Source organism: Madurella fahalii (genome assembly GCF_045866475.1).
Source record: "Madurella fahalii IFM 68171 DNA, scaffold_1, whole genome shotgun sequence".
Lineage (NCBI taxonomy): Eukaryota > Fungi > Ascomycota > Sordariomycetes > Sordariales > Madurella > Madurella fahalii.
The window spans coordinates 5,040,871-5,061,451 of NW_027263971.1; the positions used below are offsets into that span (position 1 = coordinate 5,040,871).

Consider the following 20,581-nt stretch of genomic DNA (forward strand, 5'->3'; position numbering starts at 1 on the left):
CGTTCTAATGACCGCACCACACACTCGCTAGCGCGCAGATTTCCTAGTTTCTACTCAACACGTCGTTACACGCCCGCAGAGGGCTTGCCGGCGACGGATTGCAAAACGCATATTTTTTTTCTTTTTCTCTTTTCCCTTTCCTTATCTGTTCTCGAAGATACATTTTACTCAGATACCCACAATTAGGGTAGGGTCCGAACCCTCTCATTTCTTAGGTCGTTAGCATTTAGCATTCAATGGATCTCGCAGCCATCTATACGTTGAATCCGTGTTGGTACCGAAAACGCTAAGATATCCTTGCCTGTTTGGGAATAGACTGCGAAGACCGAGCAGCTCCCTTGGTTGGGCGTTGAATGGTCATTCCACCTGCCAGAACCCAAGGGTTTTGGGAGACTCGGGCGTGGGGTCTGAGTAAGCCCATACCTTTGGTTGAGGCATCTAACAGGCCTGCTGAACAGTTCTGCCGAACAGTCCTGCCGAACCGGCCGAACCGGCCGAACAGGCGTTGATCATCTGGTTCTCGCTCGTACTGGTAAACGCCTCTCCTCAACCCGATATCTACGTCGCTTTCTCTCTCTTCCCATTCCTTCGAAGTTCTGTTCTCCTTTGATTATTGTAAAACACCTACCTACATCAACTTGCCAAGCCATTCACACCCAGCCAAGAAAAATGATGCAGCTCCCCGCCTTGCTGGTCACCTTGTCGGGCGCCTTAACTACCTACCTGGCGCTGTCCCTGATTAGGCGATACTGGCAGCTCAAGCACGTCCCGGGCCCCTTCCTCGCTGCCTTCACCAACTTTTGGCGGTTCAGAATCCAGTACTTTGGCAGGGGCGCTATCCAGCCGGTGGTGCATGACTTGCACAAGAGGTATGGCCCAGTTGTGAGGGTCGGGCCAAACACGGTGAGTTTGGCGGATCCGGCGGACATTGGGGTGGTGTTTAATCCGAGAGCAGGGTTCGTGAAGGTGAGTGTTCTGCTTCTTCTTTTTCAAATATTCATTTTTATCATGTTATTTTTATGTTTTAATTTTTTTTTTCTGCCGCTGCCGTTGCTGCTGCTTGTGAGAATAATTAGGTGTTGTGGGATGTATTACTGATTGGTTGCGATTACGCCAACGCCCTCCCCCCCACCCAAAAGGCGGATTCCTATGGCACAATGAGAGCGTTTGTCAAGGGCCGGTCGATCGGGTCTATCCTGGACATACAGGATGAAGAGAAGAGTAAGGCAATCAGACGTGCTGTTGGAGGGGTGTTTTTGACGAGGAATATGGTGGAGGATCATGAGAGGGATGTTGACGCCATGGTGGAGGCGCTTGTCGAGAGCCTGGAGCGTTACGGGGACGCGGCGTTCAACCTTTATGCACACATGCAGCGTTTTCAGATCGACACTATGCTGAAGGTTGCATTTGGCGAGGATGCGGGCTGCCTGAGGCAGGGGAGGGATATGGTGGGGTTGTCCGGGCTGCCGTACAAGCGTCTGATGCATTGGTATACTTGGCAAGCGATGCCGGAGTTGGAGAAGTTCATTTTCCAGAATTGGATGTGGAGTGGGTGGCTGGTTAGGAGGAAGCCGTCGCGGTGGGCGAGTGAGGGAGTTGCGAGAGTCGAGGCGAGGAAAGGGACGAAAGCGCTGGAGACGAGCGGGAGGAAAGATCTTCTACAGAAATACATTGACGGGAGCAGAGCCCATCCTGACGCCATCCCGCAGCAGACGCTCTTCGGTCTGGTGAATTCGACAATCTCGGCCGGGACAGATACCACGGCGGGCGCGCTGTCGGTTATTATTTACTATTTGATGAAGAACCCCGAAGTGCTGCGGAAACTGCTCCGGGAGCTGCAAGACGCCGGCCTGTCGCCTGACTCAGTGTCTCCGATACGCTACAACCAGGTGGAGGGGCTTCCGTACCTTGACGCTGTGATTAAGGAAGCCTTGCGCCTGCACGCCGCGCTCGGGACATTGTTGGAGAGGAAGGTGCCGCCCCAGGGCTGTACACTGGCAGGTGTCCACTTGCCCGGCGGGACGGTGGTCGGATTTGCACCGTATGTGATTCACCGAGACGAGGCGTACTTCGGGAGAGATGCGGATGTATTTCGACCGGAGCGCTGGCTAGAGGTTGATCAGAAGGGAAGGCAGGCGATGGAGCGGTCGAGTCTTGTCTGGAGTCAGGGGAGCAGGATTTGTCTCGGGAAGAATCTGGCTGAGCTGGAGATGAAGAAAGTTGTCCCAACATTGGTGTTGAAGTTTGAGGTGAGTGCCAACACGGCTTTTGGCGGACATTACGCATCTAGTGACCACGGATTGCTAACAGCATCAGTTCAAACTGTGCGATCCCGGTTTAGACATCACGTTCGAAAGGGGGATATTCGAAGGAGAGGAACGGCCAGTCATGGTTACTGCGGCAGTGAAGGCATGATGGTGCAAAGCTAACAAATTATCAAACAATACCGTCCCGTTATAACAATTGGTCTCGACTCACTATCAACAATGCTCTCTATTGACCGCTAGAATGATGCTGAGGATATCCACAGCAATGCCACCTGCCTTGGCGCCTTTAGGCCTAATGGTAGGCTTGGATGTGCTACTGTAGCCACCTGGCTTGAGATGCTAATTAGACAGGGCATTTCCGACATTCGACAGTTTGCTACTAGCCACCTCCTGTTCAGGACGTGGCGAAGATCGATCAACGTTACACAGGCCGAAAACCCGGAAAGGTACTGTAAACACCATGGATTCCTTTTACGTTATTCATCCAGAACAGTGGCTTGCATAAAGCGAGCTAATACCATCCTATCTCATGCTGGCGGCGCAGCGGGCCCTGAATCCCACCTCGCCACGCGCCTTACAAGGCCCCAACCCTTTCAGCTCACCTGGCTAAGCAGGCATAAAATCCTTCAAAAAACCATACAGAAAACCCGGCACCCAGCACGTTGGAATGCAAGTCAAGTCCAAACATTGGACAGATCCTATCCATTGGATTTCTCATCTTTGGTACGCTTACCAGCGTACTCGAGAGTCGTAAACTGACATATACCGTTATTGCTGATCGGTGCACGACTGCTCGAGCCGGGGGGTCCGATGTAGTACAAACTGAAAGAACCGTGCATCGCAAATCTGTAATGCGCCCCAGACTAACCATCCTAGCAACTGCCTCAGCATGACTTTGGTCTCCCGGACCTGGTTCAAGGATCTGCTGATCGGTTTTTTATTGGGGTTGAAATCAGTGACTGCCTGATGTCTGAACCTGATACAACCTACCCCATGAACTGCGCAAGGGTGCCGTATTGGAGCAGCGAGGCTGGTTAAACGTGGCAGTTAGGTAATCTCGGGACCCTTGGCTAAAGGAGTATAAGAAGCATTCATTCAGACCTCTGAGTCGGGTTTGCAACACTCACAACAGCAGCTGCAGCGTCTTTCTGGAAACCAAGCTCTGTACACAGTTACCTGGCTAACATGAAGCGTTCAATTCTTTCCCGTTTGGCTGCTTGCCTGACTATCCGCAGCTCTCGTCGCCCAGGTCAACGTTCCTCCGGGCTTTGAGCCGAACGTGAAGTGGCAGATTGTGATCCAAAACACCATCGACATCAACGCGCCGGTTGAGCCATCAGACGCCCTGGTTTGGGATCTAGACCTTTATCACCTTGCCCGAAACCCTGGCATTGTCGATCATCTCCGCGTATGGCAGCTCAAGTCGACACTGTAATGACCAAGACACTAATATGATCCTTTTAGGCGAACAATCCTAATACAGTCATCATGTGCTATTTCAACGCCGGGCTCGCCCAGACGAGCGACTGCGACTATGCGACCAGGTGGGAGGACAGCGGCTTTCTCGGAAATCCGTATGAAGGCTTCGAGGACGAGCGCTGGATCAACATAAAGAGTCAGGCGGCCCGAGATCTTGTCAAGCGGCGCATCACACTGGCCAACAATCTCGGCTGCGATGCTGTTGACCCCGACAACATCGACGGCTACCTCCAAGATGAGGAAGGTGAAAACAAGGTACGCTCTTTAGTGCTAGCAGTGCCGTATCATCGCTGCTAACCGCAACCGCAGACCGGATGGAACCTCTCCCAGGCCGACTACATCGCCTTTGTCCGCGAGCTGGCCGCGCACGCCCACAGCCTGACGACGCAGCGCGGTTTCACAATGCTCATCGGGCAGAAGAATGCGCCCGAGATTGTGGGCGACGTCGCCGACGTGCTCGACTTTGCCGTGCTCGAGGTCTGCAAGACGCTCCGGGACGAAGAGGACTTCAACTTTTGCGTCGACTACCAGGAGCCGTACATTGACGCGGGCAAGCCCGTGTTCAGCATCGAGTACCCGGAGTCGCTCGGCGATCCGAATACGGGCGCGTGTAGCCCCAGCGGCGCCAACGAGACGGAGTACGAGAACTCGTGCGAGGGGAACGTGAGATTCAGCACCGTCCTCAAGATCCAGGGCGAAATCGGCGAACTAAACGGATGTACGCAATATTGTCTGGAAGCCGGCCACGGCGAGGGTGTGGTTGAGACGGCGACTGATCCGGCGCTGGATGGTATCGCTTGCCCGCCGGAAGCTGAGTGACAGGTTTGTTTCTAGGTGGCATAGTAACTTATAGACCGAGCTAGCTCAAAGCTAGATTAGATCAATCAAAATATCTGAGAGTATCTAGTAGCCGGGTATCTTTCATGCCGCAGAGGGCTGGACTTACGGATACACAGACATGGCCATATTTAAAAGAAGCTCCCCAGCAACTAAAGGGCCCAATCCAGGGACAAGGGGTGGATGTGACTAGTTACCTGATCCTGATAGGTCCTAACGGGTACTAGAAATTGTAATGGTGCGTGATTTAGGGTCTAGAGGATAGGTGCGTGGGTTCTACATCAAGTTGCTAGTGCCAGACCTTAGGTACGCTGCCTGTGTCAGGATGTCGGCATCCTTTTAAACTTCAAATTGGCGGCACCTTCGCCTTTACTCAATGAAAATAAATAACTCCTCTGCGAGTTGCTCGCATGAATCTATAGCTCAAATGATGGTGGGAGCTATGACTTGGATGCTGTGTGGAAGCCATCCATTTTTACTTGAAGATAGACAGTCACTGAGGGTGGGAGTAGTCTCGATTCCAACGTGAGGAGTAGGCCAGGAACAACTCGATGACAGAGAAGCCGCCGGATTCCTGGATCCTTGTCTTGGAATTGTTCTACACGTCGTCGGCGCTTTCCACCCTCCAGGAACCCAGGCCGAAGGAGCCGGCACGGCAATGCAAGTCCGCCTCAGTTTGGCCTCTGGGCCGCCACGACCAAGTCCTGGCTTGCAAATGTTGGGCAGATTGACCGTTACACATTCGCAGCCGTGACGATCTTTGTTGCAGAGGATGCGGGGTATTGGTAGTCGGCCGCCTCCGAGGCTTGCATTTCCCGCCAGTGACGTCCAAGGCACGCGACTCGTACTCCAATCGAGCGATCAGGATGACGACAGTGACGCAAGCAGATCAAAGGACCACCACCCGAACGTTAAAAGGGGACAACTGCTGGTGGTCTTCGGGGATTCCTTCAATTCCCCGTTCCCAAACCTACTTTAACCGAGCCATCGTAAAGCTATCCAGATATTGACCAAACCCAGTATACCAAAAAACATCCACCATGCCGACTCATCCCAAGCCGCCGCACCATGTCGTGCCCAAGCACGAGACCGGCTACACCGACGAAGCGGCCGAGGAATGCCACGACCTGATTGACCGCGCCGAGGAGGAGGCGCACGTACGTCGCTCCGACCCCGTTGTCATGAACAACCTGGTGTTGACAAATCTGTACTAATAGCTCCACGAACCCAACTCGATGTACTCGACGCAGGCCAAAGGTGAGCCGCCTCACGTGATGAAGAAGGGCGGTCTTGAGGGTAGCAGCTCCAGCGGGGCCCAGACGATGGGCGACAAGATCCAGGAGGGCGCAAAAAACATGTCGAGTACAGCTGGACAGAAGATGGAGCAGATGAAAGAGGCGATGGGCATGAACAAATAGGCCTGCTCCTTCTGGGTTGTCGGGTGTAGACAGTGAATGTTAGCCAAACAAGAATGACAGAGCTTTTGTCGATGAGTCCAGCTCGAAGGTTTTTTGCGGAAGCCGACCTGTAGGGTTCAACGCGGCCAATTGAGAAGGGTACTAATTGGCGCCTGGAATGAGATGTGAACTTGAAAGTCATCTCAAAGAGTAAGTGGGCAAGGTCCGACGCTGCATGAGTATCCTAGGTAGCAAATATGAATTGGCAGCAGAGCTTATCCCTCATCATGAACAGCATTGAACACGTCCAGATCGACAGCCCTAGATCAGAGTCACTTTCATCGTTACCGGAGCTAGACCTCCATGATTGATCCAATGCGAGATGAATCAGAGCCGTGTCTGTATTCATTGCTGATTCCGACAACAAGCGGTGCGACATAGGTGTGCACTCATTTCGCCCTGGGAAATCTGGGCGACACATAAATTGAGTGATTGGCTGGCTGCGAGGATGGCAACTAGCACTGAGCCCGCAATGAAGGCACAAATCGGAAGAGTACTCGTCAACAAAAAACACAGCAATCAGAAGCGAGTTTTCACATGAAAGCCAAAGTCTCGGCTCCGTTGCTCTTACTGGCAGTGAGCTCGGTAGGCATTCTTTGGGCGCGGGCAAGGGACTGAAATATTGTGGTGGCAGAGTCAGACGGATTGAGTGGTACCCAACCAGTCTAACGGGACTCAGCCACCTCTTTACCTCACAAGTACACGGGATGTCAGGGCACATTCTAAGTAACTCCCGAGGCACTTTACTGCGAGTTTGATTGCGCGCCAAGAGCCGCTACCAAGGCGTGTGCGGCCTCGCCTTCGTCGTTGATAAGTAAGGAAGCATCTTCCCGGTTCCCAGACCGTACACGACATCCTCATAAATCGCGTCCTTCGATTTGGGTCGACAATCATGGCCGACGCAAGCTTACACAAGGGATCCACCATGGCTAAACAAGCTGGCGAGAGAGTACACGTCGACACCTGGCCGGCCATCCTTGGCCAGAACCCCTTCCGCAACACTAACGACGGCGACGACGACTCGGTCCCCGCCTACACCGAAACCGACAGAAGCAGCCTCATTACCTGGCTCGACACCCTCCCGGCTCTCTCCGCCCGCCTCCAACTCCCCCTCACGCAGTGTCCCCCGGCCTTCTACCCAATCTGTAGCCCGTCCTCGGCCCCACGCGGGACGGTCCAGTCGGCCGCGGGCTACGACGCGGGCTACGCCTCGGACCCGAGGCTATCCGCCACGGAGAAGAAGGCGCTCTACACGACGCAATTGCACATCATCCGCTGCTTCTTCGCCGCCATCGCGGCCAACAACACCGAGGCGGTGACGCTGTTCGTGTCGCGGGGGCTGGTGTCGCCGGACGTGCCCGACTTCGCGGGCCGCACCCCGCTCATCGCCGCCGTCGAGGCCGGCAGCGGCGCCATGGTGTGCACGCTGGCGGGGCTGGGCGCCCGCGTCGACGGCTACGGCGCCCACGGCGGCCCCCCGCCCGGCGCCGCCCCGCGCACCCCGCTCATGGTGGCGGCCGCGCGTGGGAACCTGGCCCTGGTCAGGCTGCTGGTTGAGGACCTCGGCGCCGACGACGCCGCCGTCGCCCCGGACGGCCAGCTTGCCCTGCGCCTCGCCGCCGACGCCGCCCACCGCCACGTCGTCGACTACCTCCCAGCCCGCCGCGGCGGCGCCTGGCGCCGCTGGAAGACCCACCACGCCGCCGCCGTGCGCCGGGCGCGCAGGGCGGCCGGCAAGATCTATTGGTTCTTCAAGCTCCTGCTGTGGTACGCGCCAAAGTTCCTCCTGTGGCGCGTCCCCAAGGAGGTGGTGGTGCTGCCAGCGGCCAAGGCGTGCAGGTTCTGCTGGGAGAACAAGCACCGGTTCGGCGGCTGGTGTAAGAGGCAGGTGCAGGAGCTGCCGGGGAGGGTGGGTCGGGCGGCCAGGGCCGTCTGGAAGAGCGCCAAGAAGATGCCGGGGGAGGCGTGGGCGGCTGTGAAGGGGATCCCGGGGGCTGTGGAGAGGTTGGTGGGGTGGTTGGGGAAGGTTGTGAAGCGGATCCCCGGCGCGATGAAGACGGTGTGTGCGTGCATCTGGGAGAGCTTGAAGAGGGTGGGCAAGGCCGTCAGCCATGTGTTCTTGAGGGTCGTCTCGGTGCTGCATACCGCCATGGCGGCCGTGCTCGACTTCTTCAGGACCATCACGCTGAAGGACGTGTGGAACGGGGTCTGCGATGTCTTCCGCGCCGTCTTCGCCACCCTGCCTCGCGCGGTATGGGAGGCCGCTAGGGACGCCGCCAAGGTTACCTTCAAGGTTATCCTCGGCCTGTTCGGGCTCTCGGGGAAGCTGATCATTACGATTTTAAAGGTGTTGTGGTACCTCGCCAGGTACGCACCGCGGCAGGTTGGGAAGATCCTCGTCGAGATTTGGGCGTCCATTGCAAAGGGATACCACGAGATCATGGTGTGGTTCAACCCCAAGCACTAAGTTCGGCTTCGCTTGCTTGTCGCGGGATTTCGGCAAGAATTGGTGGTAAGTTAATTGAGATACCCCTATGTCGGATGACGCTGAAGTTACTGCGCGTTTATTAGTCTAAAGCTGTCAATCTTAATCCAAGGTCATGTCAAAGTCTGTTGTTTGCCAACACCAATCCACTTCATGCGTCTGATCGTATCACCCAGTGCTGGCAATAAGCATCTTATACCGGTTATTGACCCTGCAAAATGATCCATAGCGGTGACAGGCCCTGAACTCCTAAGCACCTAGACGCCGGCCCCCAGCATGTTCTGGCAGTATCCCAATTCCACTCAATCAACGCTGCCTCAAGCCAGAGTGATACACTTCCACATAGGCTCCGCCAATCTCCAAGTTAAGATATCCATCCGTCCATACAATTGCACCCTTCTTTTCACTTCTGGTGCACCACCCCAAGCCTTCAACAAGCATGGAGAATTCTCCTCTCTGCGGGGGATGGCCCCTAGTGATCGAGTGTCTGCAATGTAGGAGTGCTCTAGTTTCGTGTAGACGGTCTAGCACAAGTTGCGAATGGCGTTTCAAGCCCTTAGCCACCGTTTTGAAGGGGCGAGTCGTGCCTTGCTCCGCAGGGCCGATCCGCCACTATTAGTACAATTCCACGCGTTCGCCAATAATTCGGGCGTAGGCAGGCGAGATCCTTCCGGTAGTAAGTGGCGTGCTATACGAAGTAAATTTCACCCGCCATCGCGTCCTCGAATCCTAGTGCCTCTCCGTGCATAATTCCGTGGATGTAGCACTCGCCCACGAACGTTGTGAGGTTGGACGTCTCCTTATCTCCGCACCCTCGTACAACAAAGGGTACTGCAGCGCCGTCGACTAGGACAATGGAGTCTCCGACAGTGGCGTCGTGCGGTACGAGGCCTACATAACCCCTCCCTGTTACACAAAACCGGGTTGTCGATAGGCGCGTAGAGAATGCCGACGCCGTGCGCCTATAGTCCCACAGCCCGTGCCGGCACCCGGGTGGTTGTTGAAAGAAGGACAGGGTTTGATGGATTGATTCGGGACCCGTCGTATCCCCCAGTGCCCAAGTCCAGAGCCGTTCAGCCTCGGGTCCGTCATCGCTGCTGCCGTTAGGCTGTGCCGGAGGCGAAGGTGCGTCTATCGGTTCGCGGTAGGTAGACATGGAATCCGTCAGGAGATCCAAGTGGGGCCCGGCTACGTCTCCAATAGGGAGCCGCTGCCTCGCCTCGCTCATAGATTCGCCCGTGGGGTACGGTCCTGATGACATGTTCGTAGTTACAGCCGCCCACAAGGCAGTGGTGTACTTCATCGCGTCGACATCGTGTCGTGCACTATGGCCAACTAGTTCGATGCAGTCAACCCACGACCCCGCAACTATGAGCACAAGTTTGTCGCAAGGATCCACCCGAGCGCGGGTTGGAGTGTCTCCCGCGGTAGAGAAGCGAGCCCCTGCCGCTCTGCAGCGCCACGTTGATATCGTCCTAGGGCGGGCGTCCCGAGTCCAGTCGGGAATCCAAGAGGGGCACTTTGGAAGGGAGCTTTTGGACATCCCAGCCCTGTACAGCAGCTCGATGGCGCTGCCCCTTTCCACAAGCACTTGGGCGTACCTAAGCATTACCTCCTCGAGAGGCGACTCGTAGTCTGGATCAATCATCGGGTCGCCTGCGTCGGACGCTAGAGAAAGGAGCGCAAAAAGCTTGTCTCTAGCCTCGGTAGACTCTGCGTACGTGCAAAGCTCGAGGAGTTGAAGTAGGTTGTACCGCATATGGACGTACGGACTGCGGTAGGTCTGCCGGAGAATTCCGAGCGCATAGGCGGCAGCGTGTACCCGTCGTCCTGGTCTCGGGTGGTGGTCCTCGAGGAAGTTGATCTGCTCCTGGACGCAGATGCGAAGCGCCTCGAACACGTCGTCCCATCTTAGCTTCCACCGGCCGCAGTGGACGATGACCTCGGCGGCGAGGGCAAGCTCTTGCACAATCCAAACTCTACTGAACCACAGCCGTTCGAAAAGGAGCGCAATATCCTCCCACATGCTCACATCCTCACTACTGGGGCACTTCTTCCCCGCCCATGATGCCGGAACGGGAGGGAGCGTCGGCGGCCAAATTGAAGGCTTCAGGTCAAGTGTGCGTATCTGGAGCAATGCCTCTATAGCCCGGTCGCTGCTCTCCGTGCCGCCTCTAGTCTAGGCGATAACGTTCTTAGCCCGTTCGAAAATTTCGCCCATCAGGCGGATCTGGATCTTTTTCTCCTGGCAGTCATCTTGGTTGATGCAAATCGCATCGACCCAAAGCGTCACCTTGTGGCGGGCGTCTCGGAGAGCATGGAGGGCGAGGTACAGTGATCCGGTGAGGCCTATCAATCCTTCCGCTGTAGTCCGGCCATGGGTCTCCTTCACCCCCTTCCAATGGTAGGACAGAGCCCTGTACTTCAATTCCGGCTTATCTAGGGCCACTTCTATGATTTCTCCCGTGAGGAGCTCGTCCATCCTTCCTGGAGCCAGCATGACGAGTCGAATATTACCGAAAGCTGCGAAAGGTTTGTAGTCATAGGTTACCACAGACCGCAGCGATGACGCTCGCGAGGGGCTCCCCCCTCCCAAGCCCCAACCCCCGAACAAGTTCCGCGCCCATCCAATGCCCAACTTGTAACCCCCCTGGTTGGGTGGTGTTGTCTGCGTCAAGATCTTACCGACATCGATATGCGGGGGGGCTCCGCCGGCAACTTGAAGCCGTAATGCGCCCCGTTCAGGAGCAAGGCCGTGCCATCGGCCACCATACTCCAAGGGTCAACGAAGAGGGACATTTCGGGTTTCTCGTAAATGCTAGAGACACGCACCAGGATGGGTACGTTCTGTACACCAGGCGAGGCGGCGTCCATGATCTGTTGCGATGAGAATAAAATTGTGCCTAATCGCGTAATGCTACAGTTAGCCTAGTGGCCCAGGAAAGGTTTACATCGATATGAGACGACGGAAATAACAGCAACTAAAGTCAGTGGCCTTCACCTTTTTGAGCTGCTTAGTATGAAGATAGAACTCCGCATCATCCAAACCACCCTCTGTTGCCACGACGTCAATGTGAAATTTTGCCCGCCTTTTCCAGCGCGAGGCCTTCTGATAACCGTGGCGCAGTAGCATCTGCGCGAAACGGCCACTTTCATCGTCGATCGTAAACGCCGAGGCACACTCGTCTGTTCTCTCGTAGAACGAATGGCCCGCCTTTGTTCGAAGGACACTGGTCCGGTGGACCGTGGGCGATCGCCTCCCCTAGCTGAAGCTCGAGCAGTCGAGAGAACTATATGCGGTCATAGTCTGGCTTTGTCAGTGGTGGAGATAAGAAGAAGAATGGCTGCCTCGCGTACTGCATACTCCCCTAGGAAGGCAATCTCTTCGGTGACATTATGGACGTTCTTGGAAGAGACAAAGACCGTCTAGGTCCTTGGAAGATATAATGCCTCGAACAAGATGTCGGTGCCAGGATGTCTCTTCTTCCAGTCAAGATTGCTTTCCCGGAATGACTGGAACGACCACTGTGGCCTTTTCGTCGGGAAGACCGAGGCCGCACCTCCTGTACCTGTCCAGCGCTTCTGTGGGAAGGAAGAGAGCCGGGTCCTGGTCGTCGATTCTGCAGATCCGAGAGAATAGACGGTCTGTCTGCGTGGCCATCCAAGAACGGTCCATTAAGCCCTCGATCGACTTCAGGTGTTCAATCTCGGCAAGGAACAACCTCATCTTGTCTTGTGCCGCCTGGCCGAGTTCCCGCTCGTGGTGAGGTAAGAGTCCGCCGTTATCGATATCCGTTGAGGCTTGCCCGACTACGGCGGACTCTGTTTCTTCAAAGATTCGCACAAGGATGCCCTGGCCTTCCAGCACGAGATCAAAACCGCTACGTTCGACTCCATGAGGACTTGCTGGGGAAGTAAGGCCCTGCCGGTCCCGCGAATTCGCAAGAGTACGGTCATCTCTTCGGTGAGCTCGAGGGGCGGGCAAAGGCTGTCGAGGTACTCCTTGGCGAGATATTTGGGAGTTTTCGTAGACGATCTTTACCCGCCCGGAGACAACTCTACCGCAGATCTCGGAACCGTCGGGAAACCTGGCTGACCATTGGACGATGACTTGTGCCGCCTCGAACACGTCTGCTGACCTGATAGCGCGAAAGATTTCGTACTGTCTGTCATGTATTGAACCTTTGGCGATGCTGAACGTAGGAAGACTGTATTCAGCACAAAACCGCGAAAAAGATGAAAGTTCCCCTTTCTGCATTGCCTACTTACCTCGCGATAATGTGCGCTTTTGATCTCAGAGCGTTCAAGTACCCACGATGCTTCCGCGTGACGCCGCTCACGTCAACCGATCCGGCCGCGGCGACGGAAAGGAACCTATCCTCAAGACGCAAGAAATCCAAGAAGTCAGACACGCCGTGAGTCTGCTGGGGGTCGAATGCGAGGAGGTGAGTGAGTCCTTGGAAGCTCTGGCAGAGATGCGGCCGGTCCACAATGAACCACACATCGCCTGACGAGCAGCTCCGGAGCTCGTCGAAGCTGCCCCAAAGTACATCCGAGCTTGATCGGAAATACCTTCATTGACGTTAACTCGCTCAAGGCTGGCGTTATTTGCGTTGCTGGGGTCGTCCTTGAGCGCAGTCGATATCGCCCCGAGGAGCGTTGCGATATAGCTCAGTTCGTTACTGGTGGTATTTTGGCAGTCTCCAACACAATGGAAGTGATATCAGTGCTTTTGATTTGGAGTACATGCCGGAAGAAGCCGCTGAGGTTGGGGTAATGCGACGCCAGCCGGGTTGTCTTCCGGAGGGCTGAGTGGCCGTCCCACACGCAACTCTGGAGTGTGAGCTACGCGCCTCGGCCCCTGTCCGAAACAGTGGGTACATAGATTAAGGCTTCATAGCTAAACGCCTCTCTAGCCACCCACCTAAGCGAAACAACCCGGGTAGAAAAACTGCGCCAACCTCTCCTGCTGCCTCGCTCTCGGACAACACCACGTCAGCAGCGCGATCAGAATGGTAGGGATCCCCGTGGCCAGCCCGACGCCGAGTCCGATCTTGGCCTCGGCGCTCAAGCCGTCCCCCGAGTTTGTGCTTGATGGAGGCCCGCCGCCACCGCCACCATCGGTGGTCGTCTTAGTTGTTATTGCTCTCGTGCCGGTAGTGGTGGCAGTGCTTTCCACAACAGCTTCTGTTCCGGTCTCGTCAGCTGGCTGCTCTCTCAAATGTCAATTGTACATGTAAGTGGACTTACGCGCATCCGCCGTATTCCGATACAGCGTCGCCGAGCTCAGTGCCGTATGGCAGTCATACACCGTCGCGACTTCTCTGGCACCTTCGGCAACAACGTACATGGTGTAGCAATGCCCGCCAAACACGACGGCATTTTATCCTTGGTTATTAGCACAGCTAAACAGAGACACCCCGTTGGAGAGGCAACGCACCAATCCACCGCCGTCACTGGGCCATAGACAATCCCCGCCGCGCACGTCGTAAAGTATACGCAGAACCCGTTGGCAGCGCAGCAGGCGTAGTTGGCCACGGTCATGTACGACAGTCCGGACGAGCAAGATTGAGGCTGCCCTGGTGTTTTGTTCGGAGCAATCAGTCGGCGTCCCTCCATGTTATCCCAAAACCAAGACGGGTCGACTCACACGCTCCATTGATGAAACCATATCCGACAAAGTCCAGCCCGTTCTGCCGGGCCAGTAGATGCGTTTGCGGCGGGACCAGGGATGGCATCGGTTGGTAGTGGGTCTCCGGTCGGCGTGGAGGTCTGGGCTGGGGACTGGGCCGATCCGGCGATAAAAGCTGCAAGGAGCAACTAAAAGCAGCATAGGACGTCCATGCTGGACAAACTGACAGTGTCAAGTCAAGGCGAGGCAAGGAAGCAAGCTGCCCCGATGCTGAACGGGCAGCTTTCGGCCATCCGGACCCCCAGTCTTGGTATCGTGGCTGATCACTGTTTAGACTGGTGCCTGAGGCACCACCGGTGCGGCTGTCTGTTCAACGGGTCGCCGATAAGTTACTTCTCGGCGTAGTCAATGTGATGTTTGTCGGGAAGCCACGTTCACACCGACTTGTCTGGATGCTTGGCGCCGCGAGACGGCATTGGACAGTGTGTATGCGGCCGATAAACACAACCGCGGCAAAGTCCGGGCATCAGCATCCAAACCATGAGCTCTTATTTTTTTTACTTTGGGGTCTATCCCCTTCATGGAATGCGCCTACAATGGATGCTGAGGCAAGCCATTGCCCACAACGCCGTCCGTATCATCCCAAACTCTGCTAATCGCCATTATACACTGACATTGCTCCTCCTTTGCTGTCTGATCTACCTTTTCTCTCCTCCGTTTCTTCCATGCCTTCAGCTCGTCCAGTAACCCCATAAACAAAGGAACCGCGATTAGCCCAAGTAACGGCAAGCAGACGGCAGGCTTATACTTATCTGAAGAAGTACAGTTGTCCGACCATACCCTTCTCAAAGAATGCTCGCTCAGCTTCGGCTTCGGCTTGGACAATGCATACCCTAGCCCTTCAGGCCTACCCAATGTGTCGCAAGCAAGACGGAGATGAGACATTATATTAGACACGCCGTCCGCAACTCTTTCAAGGAATGAAGGTCGATGGAAGTGCCAATGCAAGTCTAGTAAACAACCCCAGTGTAAACAAAGCACAGGGCAGCAACTCAGCTAATCGGATGTCGGAAAGCGTCGAGAGTCGCAAAAGAAGCGATTCCAACTAAGGCGTTCCAGTCACCAAGAGGAAGTATAAAGTCGTAACGCCCGGTCACCGTAGTGGTGTGATCAAAGCGGGAAGGGAGGCCCGGAGGTGCTGGAGCCCTTGGACGGCGATAGGACCGTGTTGATCTATGCAAGCAAGCGGTTGGCAAAATAACGAGCCACGTGCAGCCGTGACTAACCCTGCTAACAGACAAGCGGTTGACAAAATAAAGGATACTGCAAATTCGGCCACGTGATAAACTTACACTAACGTAACAGTTTTTCCAACTTCCATCAGGCTACTCAGTACACCATTTTCTAAGTCATTATGTTAAATGTCTATACCTTACTCTTAAGCAAGCTGATTTCTACTTTAAAATACTTATGAACTATTGAAAAGTATGTATACTTACATTCTCGCTTTAGAACTAAGTTAAAAGATTCTAATCTCTAGAGGTGAGAGAGGTGCTGTCAGGATACTGTCAATCGAGTCGTTGCTCCTCTAATAGTGCAAGTGCGTGATGTGCTAGCAGCTTGGTGTCAGATGATAAGGAGTTGGTACGGAAGGGTGACCTCTCAAGTTAGTAAATTTATATAGCGCCCAAGGTACCTTACAGGTAGTAAGTCTCTTTTATTTTGGTCAACCGCTTGCCAGGCAAGCCAGGTCACCACTGGGTCAACAAATCATCAGCGCTGCGCGCGCAGGCCTACCGGGAACAATCTCCGATAACCCGCGCGCACCAATTCTTTTATTTTAAACTGGATATCTTGCAGAGAGGACAGTCTGGCTACGTGAGACGGATGTAGGCGCTCAGGATGGCCATGATCGCGCGTATCTGTTCTCCCGAGTTCCGATCTCAGTCCTTGCACAGATTAGAATTTTAACCAATTCGTCACCAGCTCAAACGCCTGCCACAAGGTCCCTGGGAGTGAGGCGTATCTTTCGGTGGGGGGCAATCCTGGTCACCGGCATGGTGGAAGAGATGTACTGATAACCATCCAGAATTGGACGGCCAAAAACATGGGCTGACGCCGCAATAGGCACGAAAGATGTAATGGCGGCTTCCAGCTTGACCATCGAACTCGATCAGGTCGCATCACAAGAGGAAGGCTCCCCTGGACCTGTGGAGGCCTTAGAAGACGAGGACCATGAGGCTATGCACCCCGGATATATTTGATGGAGACCATTCTGGCAGGACGTGCAGGGAACCCCTGCTGACCTGGAGCCTGCGCCGCCCGATATCAACGAGACTTCTAGCATGAAACCCTTAGGGCCTGATCTTCTCAACCTCGCCCAGGCTCAACCTCGCCGAGGTTGATACATTACCCCCACCTGGTAGAATTGTGGAGCAGTCAGAATCTACTGCATTAAGCCCCTGTTAGCTAAAAGCCCTTCTAAACTCGCCGTTTCGCTCTAGTATGCCAGCCACACTCTCACCGCCTTTGCAGACCACCAGCTCGAATGACAAATATCTTGACAGCGCCTCTGGCGTTGACTGGATGCCCAGGGCCCCTGAACCCCTTTCTTTCCGACATAACTTCTGTTCCCTTAAAGGTCACCCCCACAGAGGTCACAGTACAGAGGTTCGTGTTAACGGTCCAGCCGCTGTATCAAGCGCACGAGGTCGCTTCTGGGCCGTGCCGATGTAAGTGACGACCTGCGGGTCGTCACAATGAGATTGTTGTTAACGTCTGTGTTATTTGTCATTAAAGCTATTCTCCTTACCATGTCTTCCTTCTCTCCTCTGCCTTTTTTTCTTGCCTATTTCCAGAGTCAGCTGCCACTGGGTTGCGATAGGAGGGCCGCGTTTAGCAACCGAATGAATAGAGACAAAGTAATCTGCTTAGGGAGTATCTTAACTTAAGTGTGTTTGAAATGGTGGGATTCACCCACTCTCATAAATAATAGGACGGAGATGGAGACTTAATGGGAGACGAGACTGGGTTTTATGGGACCCCGGGTGGAAGAGAAGAGGAGGGGCCTGGGTGGTCCCAGTTTTGGGACATAGGTGGCCTAAAACTGTTTCCTCGCGAAAAGTTGCCATTTGAGTTACAGAGTACTACCTACTTATCTAAGCCATATTTGTCGGTTTCCTTGATCATGTCCTGAGTAGTGTCTGAGTAGCGCCTGAGCAAGGTGGCAAGGAGTGGTGTGTATCAAGCTCTTTGTGGAACATCCTGTTGTGACGGTAACCCTGTCTCTATCCGGCTTTGTGGTAACCTTTATTCCTCACTGTCAACATCCACGGCATACTTCCTTGCAGTCTGAGCCTACTCGGGTACAGATTTTGACACCTATTGCGTTGATGCAAAACGTGTAGGGTAGCCGTAAGAGGGAGATAGTGCTGGTTCTACCACAATCATGCTCGACACGTAGCATATAGTTACACGAGCAAGGCTTTTGACAACTTAACAGAACCAGAGTACAGTTACGCCGCTAACATACGTGCTTGTTGGCACTAAAGGCGCCTATTCTATTTGATTAGCCAGCTTGGCCTGGTTAGACAGAGGTTTCTGTCCCTCGAAGCGACGGCACGACTAAACGTAGGACACTGCGCTACACGAAGGCAAGTGGTGATTAGCAACAGCCCTAGCTCTAGGGTTCTCGTCGTAACGTTCGGTAAACATTGCGGTGTTCGGTAAACATTTAAGCGTTTGTCGGGCATTACAATATTTCTTAAAACCTGCAGCGTTCAGCGGACATTGTGGCCAGTTGTTCAGCCCAAAGAGCCGCGGAACTTAGGAACACACCATCTGATCTGAGGGGGAGCTTTCGCTGCCGCAGTCTCCTAAGAAACGCATATTATAAGCGAGTGACGCATATAAGCGAGCGACGCACCTTATCATATTAGCAGGGCTGCGCGCTAAATTCCGATAAGAAATTGTTAAGGGTTATAACAATTTCGCATCGTACATTTCTAGGTATATAGCCCCACCAGGAGCTGTTAAGCTGCGTCGCTCGCTTATAATGTACGTTATCGGTATGAACGACAACAAACCTGGAGCGGAGTGCCGTGCTTTGATCTCTTGTTTTGGTGGTTAATATCGACCATCAACCAGGTAACGACCTATTATCATCTACGCATGTGGCACATCAGGATCTTGTCTCGCGCCATTGGCGACTATTCTCTGCCTAATTATATTTTACCGTATATTGTATGATGAATGAAAGCTTCCCCACCGTTGTATCATGAATTCCCCGGCAGGGAAAGGGCATACATATATAGTAAGCCTTCTGACACAAAACTGCGATCTTCGTCGCTGAACTTAATGCTGCCTAGAATCCAAGCCTTACGAATCTCGAATACGAATAACAAATGAGTTGGAAGGCTGCAATCTACCTAGCGGGCCTTGCCCCGGTCGTGGCGCAGACAACCGAGCTCCCAGCTGTGTCTTTCAAAATGTCGTGCTCCCAGCTGGTCCTGGACCGCATCGACCCTCTGGTCGATCCCGGCATCGTGGGCTCGCCGCACCTCCATCAAATCGTCGGCGGTTCTTCCTTCAACGCCACCATGAGCCCGGCCGAGGATCCCGCGGCGAAGTCAAGCTGCACAACATGCACCTTTGTTGACGATTTCTCTAATTACTGGACAGGCGTCATGTATTTCCAGGCACGCAACGGGTCATACATGCGAGTGAGGCAGCTGGGGTCCCTGTTCCACGACGAGGCACGCGACGGCGGCATCACCGTTTACTACTTCTCGCCATCCACCAGAGCCCAAAAGGTTAAGATACGCGCCTTCGCGCCAGGTTTCCGCATGCGCACCGGTCATCCCAACACGCGCGCTTTGCCACCGCATCTTGTCGGCAAGGAGGCGGAACTGATGAACGGTATCACATACACCTGCCTGCAACGAAACGACACGCGCTATACGCACTTAAGCTATGGCTTTCCCGAGGACCCCTGTCCTCAGGGGATCCTCACCACCCTACCCTTTCCCACGTGCTGGGACGGTAAGAACCTCGACAGCCCTGACCACAGCAGCCACGTTGCTTTCCCGGTCGAGGGCGCCGGTTACCTTGGCGCCGGCATCTGCCCGGGAAGTCATCCCATCAACATCCCTCAGGTGGTGCTTGAAATTCGGTGGGACACGCGGCCCTTTTAACGATCCCGCCCTCTGGCCCGATAAGAGGAACAGCAGCCGCCAGCCGTTCCTCTGGAGTTTCGGCGATCGTCTTGGTTATGGAAACCATGGCGACTACATTTTCGGGTGGCGGGCTGACACGCTCCAAAAGATGTTCGACCGGCAGGTCTGCCCTGACGATCCATCCTGCACACTGCGGCAGCAGAGCATCCCCGCCGCTAACAAGTGTGAAAAGATGCCTTTGGTCAAAGAGGCCACGGATGGCTGGCTCGACAAGATGCCGGGCGGAGTGATGGCGGACGCGCCGGGTTTTTTGATGTGAGATGTTGCATGTACCATAACGTTTGAAGCGGCAATGACAGGTTTGGGCTTCTGGCTAGCCAACGTCAATCCTTGCCGCCTCGGCTGCTGCCCAGTCGAGCCTATCCTAGAGCTGACGCGAGGGCAGTATAGCGGTTGCCTAGGATACTCCCGCGGGGTTTAAGACAGTTTGACAGCAAGCGATTTTGTTTCTTTTGTAGAGTTGCAAGACACCTTGACGGCGCAATGCCGTAAACGGGTTCCGGAGAATCAATTTCGAATATCTCTACTTTCTTTGGCGCTTTGTATCCCATATATTACTGGATACGGGCAGCTGTCATATGGCCACGGCGGCATATCCCAGACATTACTGTTGGCTGGAATTCTTTTTCCAAGCAACAACACTACATTTGCAATGGAGTACTCCGTTTCCTATCGTTTTCGAGTCCCACCTCATATCCCACATAGAGGTGCTGGGCCATGCGGTTTACACGAACGGGGAGGCATCAGCTGCCACCTGATATGTAAATAAACCAGAGTGCCAATGTGCTATGAAAAATACCGACTTCGTACCCCGCGTAGGTCCCTTGTCGCTTGACATCTTTACTCGTCTTACTAGCCCTAGTACTACACTCCGATTCCACGGCATTGATCGGACATTCCAAGCGGTTAAGGCTTCTTGCTTTGCTTACTCCGATTGCCAAGATACTGCTTGACATTGCCGCAGTGATGGCACCGCTGGGCCTTTACGAAAGCGTCAGCCTGTCTAAAGACCCCGAACCGCAGGCCTTTCGTTACGTACTAGCCACATCTGTTCTGGGGCTAGAACAATGCCTTGTTCTGGACTCGGACTGAATTGCTGGTGCAGAGTGTGGCGCCCGAAACGAAAAACGACGGAACTGTGGAAGAGCTCCGTCTTGGCCACTTTGTACTATGGCATGGACATCTATGAT

At 54.4% G+C, this 20,581-nt stretch overlaps 7 protein-coding genes across 7 annotated transcripts; 5 read left to right on the plus strand and 2 right to left on the minus strand.

The window, feature by feature from the left end:
* Positions 1-669: 669 nt before the first annotated feature.
* MFIFM68171_01554 (uncharacterized protein) lies at positions 670-2,415 on the plus strand (the record flags this gene model as incomplete). The annotated part of the gene is made up of 3 exons (XM_071056976.1): positions 670-966; positions 1,140-2,249; positions 2,317-2,415. 3 exons carry the CDS (start codon positions 670-672, stop codon positions 2,413-2,415), a joined length of 1,506 nt encoding a protein of 501 aa, XP_070913077.1.
* Positions 2,416-3,452: 1,037 nt separating this feature from the next.
* MFIFM68171_01555 (Endo alpha-1,4 polygalactosaminidase) lies at positions 3,453-4,565 on the plus strand (the record flags this gene model as incomplete). The annotated part of the gene is made up of 4 exons (XM_071056977.1): positions 3,453-3,459; positions 3,503-3,675; positions 3,732-4,001; positions 4,056-4,565. The coding sequence occupies 4 exons, from the start codon at positions 3,453-3,455 to the stop codon at positions 4,563-4,565; spliced, it is 960 nt and encodes a 319-aa protein (XP_070913078.1).
* A 1,058-nt stretch (positions 4,566-5,623) lies between these two features.
* On the plus strand, positions 5,624-6,001 carry MFIFM68171_01556 (CsbD-like domain-containing protein; the record flags this gene model as incomplete). The annotated part of the gene is made up of 2 exons (XM_071056978.1): positions 5,624-5,740; positions 5,801-6,001. 2 exons carry the CDS (start codon positions 5,624-5,626, stop codon positions 5,999-6,001), a joined length of 318 nt encoding a protein of 105 aa, XP_070913079.1.
* A 931-nt stretch (positions 6,002-6,932) lies between these two features.
* Positions 6,933-8,507, plus strand: MFIFM68171_01557 (Ankyrin; the record flags this gene model as incomplete). The annotated part of the gene is made up of 1 exon (XM_071056979.1): positions 6,933-8,507. The coding sequence occupies one exon, from the start codon at positions 6,933-6,935 to the stop codon at positions 8,505-8,507; it is 1,575 nt and encodes a 524-aa protein (XP_070913080.1).
* A 706-nt stretch (positions 8,508-9,213) lies between these two features.
* Positions 9,214-11,399, minus strand: MFIFM68171_01558 (uncharacterized protein; the record flags this gene model as incomplete). Its single annotated transcript, XM_071056980.1, has 2 exons — positions 9,214-10,704; positions 11,211-11,399. The coding sequence occupies 2 exons, from the start codon at positions 11,397-11,399 to the stop codon at positions 9,214-9,216; spliced, it is 1,680 nt and encodes a 559-aa protein (XP_070913081.1).
* A 616-nt stretch (positions 11,400-12,015) lies between these two features.
* Positions 12,016-13,875, minus strand: MFIFM68171_01559 (uncharacterized protein; the record flags this gene model as incomplete). The annotated part of the gene is made up of 4 exons (XM_071056981.1): positions 12,016-12,733; positions 12,795-13,097; positions 13,487-13,712; positions 13,776-13,875. The coding sequence occupies 4 exons, from the start codon at positions 13,873-13,875 to the stop codon at positions 12,016-12,018; spliced, it is 1,347 nt and encodes a 448-aa protein (XP_070913082.1).
* A 4,685-nt stretch (positions 13,876-18,560) lies between these two features.
* Positions 18,561-19,349, plus strand: MFIFM68171_01560 (WSC domain-containing protein-like protein 6; the record flags this gene model as incomplete). The annotated part of the gene is made up of 1 exon (XM_071056982.1): positions 18,561-19,349. The coding sequence occupies one exon, from the start codon at positions 18,561-18,563 to the stop codon at positions 19,347-19,349; it is 789 nt and encodes a 262-aa protein (XP_070913083.1).
* Positions 19,350-20,581: the final 1,232 nt, after the last annotated feature.